The 12,725-nt window shown below is 57.3% G+C and overlaps 1 protein-coding gene across 6 annotated transcripts in view; it reads right to left on the bottom strand.

Annotated features, from left to right (window-relative positions):
- Positions 1-10,822, bottom strand: part of BAIAP2 (BAR/IMD domain containing adaptor protein 2) — a 28,782-nt gene extending 17,960 nt beyond the window's left edge. For all 6 annotated transcript variants that reach the window (XM_065735345.1, XM_065735342.1, XM_065735347.1 and 3 more), the window contains exons 1-3: positions 10,714-10,822; positions 5,824-5,899; positions 4,424-4,510 (exon numbers count right to left, since the gene is read on the bottom strand). In XM_065735345.1, the coding sequence (XP_065591417.1) occupies positions 4,424-4,510; positions 5,824-5,899; positions 10,714-10,785 (235 nt within the window). In that variant the 5' untranslated portion in view covers positions 10,786-10,822. The remainder of the gene's footprint in view (positions 1-4,423; positions 4,511-5,823; positions 5,900-10,713) is intronic.
- Between the last annotated feature and the right edge of the window lie 1,903 nt (positions 10,823-12,725).

The following is a 12,725-nucleotide window of genomic DNA, read 5'->3' as shown; positions in this document are numbered from 1 at the left end:
GTGGCTTTCCTGCATCTCCAAAGCTTGCACCGTTCCCTTCCTATCTGACCCAAGCAGAGTCCCATCAGACCAAGCCCAGCAGCAGAAGCAGCCGTGTCAGGGCTCTGTCAGCACTGCTGGGCAGGGAACGCATGGGATGCTCAGAAATAACACACAGCCCCAGAACAGCACCGTGCAGCTCTACCCCTGCGCTCCCCACCCAGCTCCCCAGAGCAGGGAGGTGGCAGAGCACCTCCCAGGACATAGATAGCTATCTCTGCTGATACTTTCTCCTCCGCCATCCCCTCTGGCTGTTATCACAGAGAGTGTGGGGAGTTTCAGCCCCGGCTGGATGCCGTTTCACAGCAAACCTGGCAAGGCAGAGCCATCCCCTGCACCGCATGTCCCACTGCCCTATGTGCATGTGCTCCAACGGGGTCAGTGCTGCTGCTTTTCCAGCTCCTCCAGCACAGAGCTGAGCAGTCCTGGCACAGGGAGGGAGCACATAGCACAGGAAGGCTGCATGCTGCCCACCCAGCATCAGGTCACACCGGCTTCCTCTGAGGTTCCTCCTGCACTGAGAGCCCTAAGGAACCCGCTCTGGGTTTCCCATAGTGACCTCCAAAGCTGGGAGCCTGCACAGGGTGGTGGATTGAAGATGAAGGCCGTGAATTGCAGCTATAATGCCATGTGAAGTCACACACACACCTCCAGCACCCGACAGACTCACGCTACCAACTGTGAGAAGGCTGCAGCCCTCGTTAGGTATTAACAGCTCACCCTGAAACCACACAGACTGACACAGCTCAGCAGCAAGGGGAGAAGTTAAAATGTGACTCAGAGATACTGCACCTCCTGGAAAGGCAAAATACTGCGTGCCCTGGCTGTGAGGGTAGGATCCACAGCACAGGAGGTGCACGGTGCTCATGGAGGAGCTCTCCCCAGCTCCCAGCCACACTGCTGGCACTGCAAAGGGGCTGCTTGGAACCTACACACGTGATGATCACTGCTGCAAACAGCATGGGTCACGTTGGGAATTAGATAGAGGGCGAGCACCATCTTCACCCTGTGCCAAAACACACATGCTCTAAGCCAAGAAAGCAAAGCAAAGCGTGAAAGCTGAGGTCAGAAACAAAGAGCCACGGGGTGGGCAGGAGGGCAGTGCCAGGGCTGGGCCTGCTCTGCAGGGAGGTACACAGGGGCGGGAGGGCTGGGGAGCCAAGGGAGCTGCTATTTGCGTCCGTGTGACTCACAGTATCATGCTGGGAGAACTATAGGGGCCATTGTGGGCCCTTCCCCACCACACCCAGCAGGCAACAGTGAAACAGGTTGTTCCACATCACTCAGATTGCGATTGGGCACCACGCACGGAGCCAGCTGCCCGGCAGAAGGCAGAGCTGCAGGAACCGGCTGCTCCTGAGCCCATGGCTCCATCTCCTCGAGCTCAGAAGGGTCATTTTTAATAAAAAAAAAAGCAGCTAACACAAAGCTGCATGGGAGCACCGGCGCTGGGCATCGCTCCCCTGTGCCCAAAGCACACGGCCCCATCGGTTCCCAAACACAGAACCCAAGAGGATAAAACCCAAAGAGCACAGGGCCAAGCTCTGCAGCTCTCCCCCACCTGCTCTGTGAACAGGAGAAGCGATAGCATTGTGAAAGGAAGCAACCAAGCAGGCAAGAAGGAGCATTAGCTCCTTAACGAGAGAAAGCAGCAGACAGTAACAGGGCAGGTTGTTTGGGCAGCTGCCTCCTGAGCCACACAGCAGACAGGAAAGCTCCAACAGTTATCTTCTGGGGGGAAAAGCATCAATTTGTGCACAGGGTGAAGTCCCATCTGCTCCCCCATACATCACGTCCTGATCTGCCCTGTAATGCACAGCCTGACACAGCCACACTCATATGGCACTGCTCCGGGTTTGGCACAGCCACGTTTCTGACAGAAACACGCTGCTGAGGACTTCTGCAATCCTATTCCCCCCTTGAAACCAACAAGTCAGGATTCAGAACGTAGCACAGCCCCAAAAAAAGCCCTCGAGCCCCTGAGAAGAGCCCTCAATTCAGACACAACCCCCCCAGGATCTGACTTCCTATCAGCTCTGACATGAAACTGCAAAGCAACATGGAGGGAGATTCATGCAAACACTGGGGGGGGGCACAGGGAAACAATCAGCTCCACATTTCCTCTTCAAAAAGGTTCCATTTATTTATCACAGCCGAGAGGATCATGCAGGATTTGTTGATGTTATATCAGCAGCTCATCAGCATTACAATGATCAGCTCTGTTCCCAGCCTCTGTTCCAGCCCAGCTTGGCAAAGCTTTCCACTTTGTTTTTTTGTTTTGGTTTTTTTTTGAGACAAAGTAAAGGAGAAAAAAAAAAAGCCAGTGCTCCCCCAGAAAGCCTGGCTGAGCACAGGGCACGTTCCCAGCTGCATGCAGCATGGGGGCACAGGGCCCACCAACAGGACCTCTGCTGGCACGATGACCTTTGGCATTTGCAGGATCTCTATCTGCATCTCCACTGCAGCAGGAAACTCCTACCCCAAACAGCTGCAAATCCACTTAGTGGATTAGTACATCTCCCCCGAGGATTCAGTGCAGCACAAAGCCTCCTGACCACACCAAGGCCACCGGGAGCCAAGGTGGGACTGCAGTGCTGAGTCCCAGAAGGTCCCAGATTGAGCCCAGAGCAAATATTGCCTGATCAGGCACAGCATTGACTCACTCCATCTTCTCACCCTCCCAAAAACCACCTCTCAGCCAAGCTGTGAGCACCCGAGAGGAGCTGTGGGTTTGGGTCTAACCCTCCAAGCCCCAAAGCTGGGCAGGAGCCAGGACCAGAGCCAGGCAGGTGGGTCACATCCATCCCAGCAGCTCAGCTGATAGGAATACCAGGAGCAGACTGGCCCTGACTACACACCCAGCTCCTCGAGATGCAAAATCCAGCCCAAGTCACTGAGGCAGGGCACACTGGGAGCTGCAACTTGCACCACCACCTTGGGTGCAAACAGGAAAAATCAGACTCTGAACACCCCAAACCTCAGTGGTGGGGCTGGCAGGGCGAAGCCTGCACCCAACACAGAGCCGATTACAGCTCAGGTGCTTCATTACTGCTGGGTTTCCCATTGCTGCACCAGATTATCCCGTCTCCACGCCGTTGTTAAAATCTGGTGGAGAATTTGTGAGCCATGTGAAGCTCTAAGCAGGCAGGGAGCACAGAGCTAAGCTGGGGCAGCGGTCTGGTGGGCAAAGGCTGAATGGTTGCAGCAAGGTGAGCGTGCAGCATCACTGCAACCCAAGGAATGTGCAAATGCAGTCAGCGCTGTTCAGCACAAGGCAGCAGGAGCCTGCCCAGACACCCAGCATGCCTGCAGACAGGGATCACAGAGTGGTTTCCCAGCACTCAGCTCAGGAGCTAAGCTGCTCTGAGCTGCATGTGCTGCTGAGGCACAGAGTCGGGTGCAAAGTCAGCACAGATCTGGGACAGAAACGGCCTTTTGCACCACTTTTAGGCACGGGATCTGCACTGTTTTTATGTTCTGTTGACGACTTGGCACAGAAATGGCACCAAAAATTGAGAAGCCTCAGATCCAGAAGCAGAGGGGGCTGCCAGCCCCAGAAGCACCTCCAGCCACCCTGGAGCAGCACCCCTGGCCTGCCACAGCCCTGTGACACAACCCAGACCCAGCTCCTTTCCGGCACTATCAGCACTCCCTGATAAGCTCAAGGTGTGCCCAGGAAGAGCAGTACCTCGGCTTGCTGCAGGCAGCACAGCCCCATCTGAGGCATTTCACAGCCCATTGGGATGGGTGGTATCCTGTTATCGGCTCCACAAACGTTATCTCCACTTTCTTCCGCGTGGAGCAGCTGCCACCATAAACATTAGTGAGATGAGCTCGGCAGGAGGGCTGAGAGCTGCTGTGGGGCCAACAGGAGCTGCCCCACACCAAACCCACTGCAGAGCGAGCCGGGGAGCACGGAGCTCAGCACCCCTGTGTGAGGGGGAGCATGGGAAAAGCAGCTTCCAAAAGAGTAAATGCAAGAGGGAATAGAGGCGTGGAGCATCAGCACTTGTTTAGGCTCGGATCAGAGCTGCATCACACCAGGACACAGGCAGGGCACAGTCTAGCCCCACGCCTTGTGCATCCCCCACCCTGCCGAGGGCTGCAGCACTGCCCAGGGCAGCGGTGCCTTCCTCATTTCTAAAGCAAGAAAAGTGCTGTGGGAGCAGCTCTGAGCAAACACCGCGTGCTGACAACATCCCCAAACCCTGAAACCAAGATTAGCAGTTCTCTTTTCTCCTAGCAGGCAATACAGAGGCACGAGGGCTATTCACATGTATCAGGCAGGGTCAGCTCCGTGCCCACCTCCTCATCCCCATCAGCAGCATAGGCTGGGCCCCATCTCTGCTCCAGGTCCCTGCTGAGCCACGGATCAGTGACTTACCCAGCTCCTTGGATCCTTGGCTCTCACTGGCTAACTCCCCCATCTTCACCAGAGCATCGAAATATCCTTTTGCTGCATATGTCATACCTAAAAGCAAAAAAGAAATGCAGGTTATAGACTTGGCTGACGGCTATTATAACTTCTGCAGCACCGAATAGGCACTAGACACTGAAACAAAAATTGCTCTGACTTCAAAGGGCTCAGCCCCACAGGGAGGGATGAGACAACAAACAAGCAAAAAGAGCAAGGAACACACTGAGAAAGAAGAAAGCTGGAGCAGCAAGATTACAGAGCTGCTCAGGAGGGGAAAGCAAGGTATGTGCAGGACCTTGGTGGTTTTCATTCCAGTGTAACCACCAGAGCTCAGCTCTGCTCAGCAAAAGTGCCGTGGAATAATTGAATATCACAGACTTTCATTATAGCTCAGTGCTGTTTGTTGACATTCCAGCTCCACGCTCAGCTTTAATCAGATAAGCAGGGGGTTTCCTCTAATCACAGAACACGCTGTACAGCTCAGCACCACCGAGCTCAGCAATGAAGCCTCTTCCAGAGCTCATCCAGAGCAATGTACTGCTGTTGGGTGTCCCCACCAGCTCCTGGATCCCAAACAAATGATGACTGAGGACAATGGTCAAGCTTGCAGGAAGATCTTGCAGCAGAAGTGTGCAAAAAAAATTAAAGTCTCCAAGTGCCACAACCTCATGGCTCTGGAACACCCCCTGGGATGGTGACCATTAACTCCTGACACCCTCTGGGAAGCAGAGGGCTGTGGGACCCCTCACAGGCATGCAGCAGCCCTGCCTGGCCTGGGGGAGATAAAGAATGCTCCAGGCACACACACAGCAGGAATGCACAGAGCAGGAATGCACAGGGCCTTCCCAGAGGTCACACTTCAAACACCACCATTTAAGACAATGAGGCTGAAATAATTTTTTTCCCCCTACTGACTTAAGATCATGACAGCCTTCACCCTTAAGGGCATCTTCAGCAATCCAATTAAAAAAATAAAACCCAGGCAATGTGCAGCGAAGCTTCTGAAGCAATCAGAGGCAAAGCAAGCATCCTCTGCACAAAGCTGTGACAGAACGGGGCTGGACAGGGCCCGGGCAGCACGGAGTCATCATGTCACAACTGTTTGGTTTTGGTTTCCATCAATCCATGGTTCACCCAATTAATTCCATGCTCATCTAACAGCCCTCAGTGGGACCCCGTAGGCTCAGCGAAGAGCTGCAGCCAACAACTGGAGGGTGGGGGGGATTTATTTTCCCCTGCAACATGAACACATAAACAATACTTCTAAATAGAGCTTTAAGTTAATTTCAATGATTTAAGAGCACCGTGCAGTCCCACATGGGGCTCACAGCCCCTCGGCAGTGCATCAGCAGCACAGCATCACTTACTTGCTAAGGCTTTTTCATAGGTCTTCCCCATAGAAATGAAGTTCCTGAGGCTGGGGTTGAACTGCTCCATGATTGTCTGGAAGAAAGCAGGACACCAGGTGTTAGTGGAGGTGGCAGCAGGGCAGCTCAGTGCGCCTTTAAGGGCCCCAGCACTGCAAGGGGATGGTGGCTACGCACTGATGGAGCCACATTTCAACCCATGCTGCTCAATGGCAGTGGTCCCACTGGGCAAAGGGCAAAGATCCTGCTCCTTCTGGGCAGCTCTGAGAGTGAGAGCAGCACGTCATGCCAAGCACAGCACCAGTGATTGGACACAGCCAGGAACAACCCATGCTGCTGCATCGAGCAGCGCCCAGTCCCACCAGTACCATACTGGAGCTGCACACAGGGAACTGTACCCCTGCTCCCAGCAATGCTCTGACAGCAGTCAGAGCAGCAGCACACCACAGCTCACCAGCACAGCCCTTCCTCCTCCCAGAGGTCCTTATTTCAAAACAAGGGGAGAGGAGGACTAATCGGATCGCACCCAAGAACAGCTCTTTGTGTGTTTGTTGCCAGAGCTGCTCGATCCCCAGCACCAAGAGCATCACTAAAACCAAACACCAGCACCCACTGAGCCGGGGAAGGATGGCTGCACCCCAGAGCGCCTGCACCCAGAGCAGGGGATGGGGGCAGCCATGCTGCACACCCACACAACAGAGCCATGGAGAAAGGGCTCAGCCCCCACCCCACTGCTGCCCCACGCTGGGAGGGCAGCAGGCAGACACTTGTGCCCAATAAGCTGATTAAGCATCTGTCACCTCACCCAAAGCTGGCCAAACACACAGAGCTCATTTTCCTCCCCGGGCATCCTCATCCCCAGCTCTGCTGCACGCCCTTTGCGAGCTGTGATGGTTTCATTTCCTCCTGTGGGTGCAGGGCAGGCTGTGCACAGCTGGGCTCCCTCCTGCCCTTGGATGCTCCAGACCAGAGGTGGTACAGCGAGCACCCAGCAAACGAGAGCTGCAGGGCTAATTGAGGCCAGGGCAGCACTGAGAACACGCTCAGCTTGGAAGGAGAAACAGATCTGCAGCAGCAAAATGTGCAGTGAGGTGTTCTCTGTAACTGCAGGAGTCGATTGCACGGGGGTTAACTGGCATCAGGGAGGGCTGCACTGCTCCTTTCCCAAACCTGAGGCAGCTGAGGGGCGATGGCCACGCAGCAGCACCTTGGGGTATGGCACAGCTGCTTGGCAGCAGCAAACCAAGAGCAGAGGTGTTGCAGAAAGGCTCACACTGCTTGGTTCAGGGGGGACGTGGCACTTCAGTGGCCAAGTAAAACTCAGGGAACCCAGAGAGGAAGTTTGCTGAAAGTTAAGACACTGCCTGGAGACTCCAACACAAATAGCCCCACAGGAGAAGGGAATTAAAAAGGGATCTTCACTACAGAGATAAAAATAGAGGATTTTAAGATGTATTTTCACTCCCATGGTGGGAAGAGAAGCCAGCTCCAGAGCTAACACACCTTCATCTCCCCAGTGTGAGATGCTGGAAAGCTACCAGCTGCTATGGAGAAACAAACACCACAGATAAACACCGAGCTCACACTGGGGACCACGCTCAGTGCCCGGGCACAGCAAAACCTCTGTGATGGAAGCACATCTCACCCTCCCTCCGATTCCGCTCCATCAGCAGCGCCCACAAGCCCGCTGCCTGGGCAAGAGTTTAGAAAAACACAGACAACAAAACCTGGCAGCAAAAGGTTGGAAGGGCTCTGCTTTGTTCTGCAGCACTGACCTCTCCGGGTAATGCTGCTCAGCTCTCTGGGATTGGCACGGCTTTGTTCAGCTGCCAGAAAAGAAACTAATGCGAAGCACGAGGTCTCCAGGACACAGTCCTGCAGGTTGGGGGGGGGGGAAAGCTCACTGCCTCTCCACTCAGAGCCCACTCCACGAGGGGTTCACCTCCTGCTCCCATGCCACAATCTCCAGCCCACAGTTGGATGTTTGAGTGCTCCCCAGGAGCCAGCTGGAAGCAGAGCTGGTGAACCTCCACAACACCTCCCCAGGGTCCCTACAACGATGCTCCATCAAAGCATCCAACGAAGTCCATCCCTCTCCAGCCCAGAGGCAGGCAGCTGAATATCAGAAGGAGAAGGGGACAGCCCCAGAGTTGCCAGGGCAGCAGAGATGTCCCAGCACCTCAAGCACAAGTGATGGGTTCTACCTCTATGATAGAAAAACCACCAACCTCTGTTCTCCCAGCATCGTTCCATCACAGCAAGGAGCATGGCCCCACAGAATCAATGGGGTGACATCCCCACGGGGTGGGTGCTGTGACCATGCTGAGCACCACAGTACGGCCACACTGCAAAGGCACAGCCACAGTGCTGCTCAGCCACAAGGAAGTTTTGTTTCTAAATGGGTCAGCCCTGCCTCAGGAACGCCTTCCATTATTTCTGTGTTAATATTTAATGCCCAAACAAACCCCAGCACTGCCTCCATCTCGGCACATCCTGTCCCACACCAGCAGATCTCAGCTGCAAACAGCACTGTGCTGCTCCAGGAGCATCCCCAGCAGGAGCAGCAGGCCCAGGCAGCACTCAGCACCAGCTGTGCCAGAGCAAGGGACACAGAGGAAGAACAGAGACCCTTCCAAAACCACTTCATTTCTACTCAAGGTAGAGGAGGATGAGGACACCCAAGTTTCAGGGCTGAAGAACCCACTGCCAGCACACCCCAGGAGCCACCAGCAGTGACCACAGGCTCAGCTCTCCCAGCATCTCCTACAAGATGAGTTCCTGGGCTGGGAGGTTCGCAGCACACTGCCCTCCACCCTGCAACACGAGCAGCAGCAGTGTGAAACCACACTGTGAGCACAGCAGCACCAGGAGCCACCAAAGGCAAAGGCACCGCTGTCCTGGGAGCAGTGCAGGAGCACTTTGGGGGTACAGGGGCAAACCATGGGCTTCCTCCTGCAAACTGCCACAGTCCCGAGGCACACAGCATCCCACAGAGCACCCCACAGACCCACAGCAGGGCACTGCCAGCACCACGGCACACTGCACCCAGGAGCACAGCCAACCCCAAGGGCCAATTTGGTGTTGTAGTGCTCTCCCTCCGCTGCCGGCACACACAGCTAGCCACCATTTCCCCGGCAATTCACCTGAGCGAGGAGCTCTCTCCCCTTCCCACTTTACTTGGAGATAACACCACTGTAGTGCTGAGCATTTATTACATCTGAAAGGGAGCAAGTGGCCGGCAGAAATCACACCTGCATTCGTGCATGACAACGAGCGTTTGAGCTCAGAGCACCGCGAAGAAACCTTTCTCCAAACCCAGAGCTAACCGTGCACCATTGCAAAACGATCTCCCACGTGAAGAAAGAGCTTTAAATGAAATGGAGGTTGGCCTGGAAGCAGTCATCTCATCCGTCACAAATGAGAGGTTTGTCTCCAGGGGGAGGAGGCCCCGCGGTCCCCCGGCCCAGGGGCAGAAGCACTGCCCCACCGAGGTGCAGTGAATCAGCGCCCGGGGAAGGTGGGATTACGTCGGCGGACGGTGCCAGCATCCTCCGTCTCGCTCTGTAATTACTCCACATGTGTAGGCAGCTGCCTGTAGTGGCAAAGCGGCGAGGGGGCGGCTGGCAGCTCCCCCACCAGCTCATTAGCGCAGCCACTCCGAGGGGGAGTGCTGGCTCCGGGAAATAATTACAGCGGGCTCCCCAGGCAGAGCGGCCGCGTTGGGGAGAGGGTGCTGGGCCGGCAGGGCTGCTCCGGACAGCGGGAAGAGGCACGGGGAGGTGCATGAGTGATGAAGCCGATGGTTGGAGGCAGGAGGAGAGCACGGCCAACACCCCCCCAACGCACCCCCGAGGAGCAAACGTGGTTTTGGGGCAGAGCTCCCCAGCAATGCCCTCCAGATGAGGCCGACACCAAACTCACACGAAGCTGCCGACGAGCACATGGCTCAGCGGCAGCACCCAGCAGCCCCGCACGCATTGTGCTGTGCAAACTGCCACCAGCACGGCCCTCCGAGGGCAGCACCCCCGGGACAACACCTGGGTCACCCCCAAAACCACTCTGGGAACCGACCGTGCCGGGAGGGCAGCACGGGGACATCGCAATGCTGAGCGTCCGTGCTCTGCCCGAGGCTGGGAGCAGCACGGCTGCACATCGGTGCATTTAGGGAGCGCAGAGGGGTGGCACAGGGACCCCAACCCCACAGTCAGAAGGCTCCACCCGCATCCCGAGGGGCCCGGCAGTGCCCGCGGGAGCTTCTGAACTTCCCCATCCCGATGTCCCAGGCACTAGATTTTATTTTTCTTGACCCCAACTCGACGGCGCGGGTGGAAGGGACGGCGTCCAGCGCGAAGTTCCGGGCTGGAGAGGTCCTCGTGGACACGGCCACCGCGACCCAAACCACGCGCAATTTCCCCACCCGATTTCAAAACCAAAAAAGCAGAGCGCGGGGAACCGCGGAGCTACACCGGGACGCTCATCGCTCTCAGACGTTGGGAGAAAACGAGCGGCGGCCCGAGGTGACCCAGGGATGGGGGAGCGGAGAAGGGGAGGGGGCTCTGCCCATCGCCCACTCCCACGCAGAGCCGGGGGGGTCCGGCACCGCGCCCGCCCCGGGGGCTCCGCGCGTTTCGTGCGGCCGTGGGTGGGGGCGGGGAGCGGGGGCGGTGCGGCCCCCCCCGGCGGAGGCACAGCCACATCCACAGCCACATCCTCCTCCTCCTCTCTCCCCAGCACCGCGCTGCCCCCGCGCCCGTAGGAGGAGGGGAAGAGAAGAGGAAAAGAGGGAGAAATAAGGAATTAAAACCAAACGGAAGAACCGGGGGGGACGGGGCGGGGGGGGAGAGGAAGGGGGAGACGCGCCGCGCGGCCCCGCACCTGTTGCGGTCTCACCTTGTAGACATTCTCGGTGAGGCGGTGCACCTCCTCGGAGCGGGCCATGCCGGGCGGGCCGGGCAGCACCATGGGCGGCGGCGGGGGCTGCGGGGCGGTGCGGGACAGCAGTGCCGGTGGGAGCGGAGAGCAGCGCAGCGGAGCGGCACCGCCGCTTTTATCAGCTCCCGCCCGCCCCGCACCGCCCCGCACCGCCACGGCCCACCCGCGGGGAGGGGCAGCGTCCTGGGCACGCCCCATCGTGCCCCGACCTGTTCCCCCCGTACAACCCACCCCGAGCCACCTTCTCCGTTCCATATCCCATCCCATCTCCCGTTCCCGTTCCGTACCTCATTCCTATTTCATACTCCGTTCCTGTCTCACGTCCCATCCACACCCCACATCCCATTCCCATCCCAGATCCACGCCCCATTACTATTCCATACCTCATTCCCATCCCAACCCTTTATTCCTTTCCAATCCCATACTTCATTCCCACTCCCATCACATTCCCATCCCATAATCCTTTCTGATCCAATACCCACTCCCACCTCGTACCCCATCCTATACCCCCATCCCATACCACTCATGAGCCCCTGATGTGCCTCATCCTATAGCCTGTAATACCTCCTCCTCCTACACCCCAGTACTCCTCACTATCCCTCTCTTACACTGTCCCACACCCCTTGTGGTGCCCCATGCTGTGCCCCACAGCTGTAGCTGCCCTGCACACCCCCCTGCACCTCATGCTGTGCCCTGTGCTCCTGCCTGCGTGGTGCTGGGCAGTGAGGGGCAGTGCAGTGCTGCATGGTGTAGTGCTGGATGGGGAAGGACATCAGAAACCATCCAAGAAAGAGTGGGACCATCGTTGCAGGTCATGGCCCTGTCCTTACCCTCATCCCTATCCCTGTCCCTGTGACCACAACACTGAGGTGCTCCCACATCCAGAGATCCCATGGCACAAACTGCTGTGGATGTCCTCACCTGCCCCCAGGATGAGCCCCCCCCCCTTCTCCTCCTGCCCTCGGCCCAGGAAACAGTGCAGCACTTAGCAGCCAGGAGTGCTCTCCTCAGCCATCTCCTCCCTCCAAACCAAAGGCCAGTGGCAGGATCAGCCCCAGGTGGCCAACATCTCTACCCCATAGCTCTTCTGCTGTCCTGCTGCCGCCCCACTGCCCCCCCTTGCACCTCCCCATATCCACCTGATGTGGAGCAGGGGCACAGCTCAGCCTTGGGTGTGCCTGCATCTGTCCCAGCTCCATCCTGGCTCCATCCCTGCTTCCCACTCCTGAGGACAGAGATGGATCCGCACCACGTGTGCAGTTTCCTACACCAGCTGCTTAACTCCTCCCCACCGAGGCTGGAGGGCAGGAAGGGAAACAGGGACCCCCCCAGCTGCAATTGGGTGCGTGGGACCTCCAGCAGGGACCTGCCTGGCACTGCAGAGTGCTCCTGGCCCAGGGGCCAGGACCAGAAGCAGACCCAGGATCAGGATGAGGCCCAAGGCTGCTCCCACTGCCGGCAAAGTGCTTTGGAGCGAGCAGCCACGCGCATCTCCATCGCCTTATTTTTAGTTGCGTTATGTAAGTTGTTCGCCACGTCACGGAGGTGGGGGGTTCTTGCATCTAATTCCAGTGTGACAGCCCAGCAATTCAAACAAGCTGTTCTGCTGGAGAAGATAAAAGGATTTGTAATTTCTCATCGTGGAAGAGGCCTTCTGGGACGACCCGCAGAGAATCTCGCGCTGCTTCCAGCCTCCACCCCGCTCCGCTTTCTTCCCGTCTCCTGCTTCTCTTTATCTCTATCCCCAGGAAATCTGAATACTGACAGCCTCCCTCCCTCGCACCCCTGCTCCCAAAGCTCGAAGCCTCCGGGGTTCCTTATTCTCACATTAAGAGCTGGATTCCCCCTATTCCCGTGGCTGCTCTCCGCTCTGTGCCCGTCACACCCTGGGGCCGGCAGCAGAACCCCTGCCTGCACCTTGCACCCCAGTGCTTGCTCACCTTGGACCCCAATGCAGGGGAGCAGCCATG

Source organism: Cyrtonyx montezumae, unplaced genomic scaffold, assembly GCF_038088225.1.
Source record: "Cyrtonyx montezumae isolate F1298 unplaced genomic scaffold, pur_monq_1.0 scaffold_19, whole genome shotgun sequence".
NCBI lineage: Eukaryota > Metazoa > Chordata > Aves > Galliformes > Odontophoridae > Cyrtonyx > Cyrtonyx montezumae.
The sequence above is the reverse complement of the archived record's forward strand: the minus strand, read 5'-3'. Positions and strand labels throughout refer to the sequence as shown.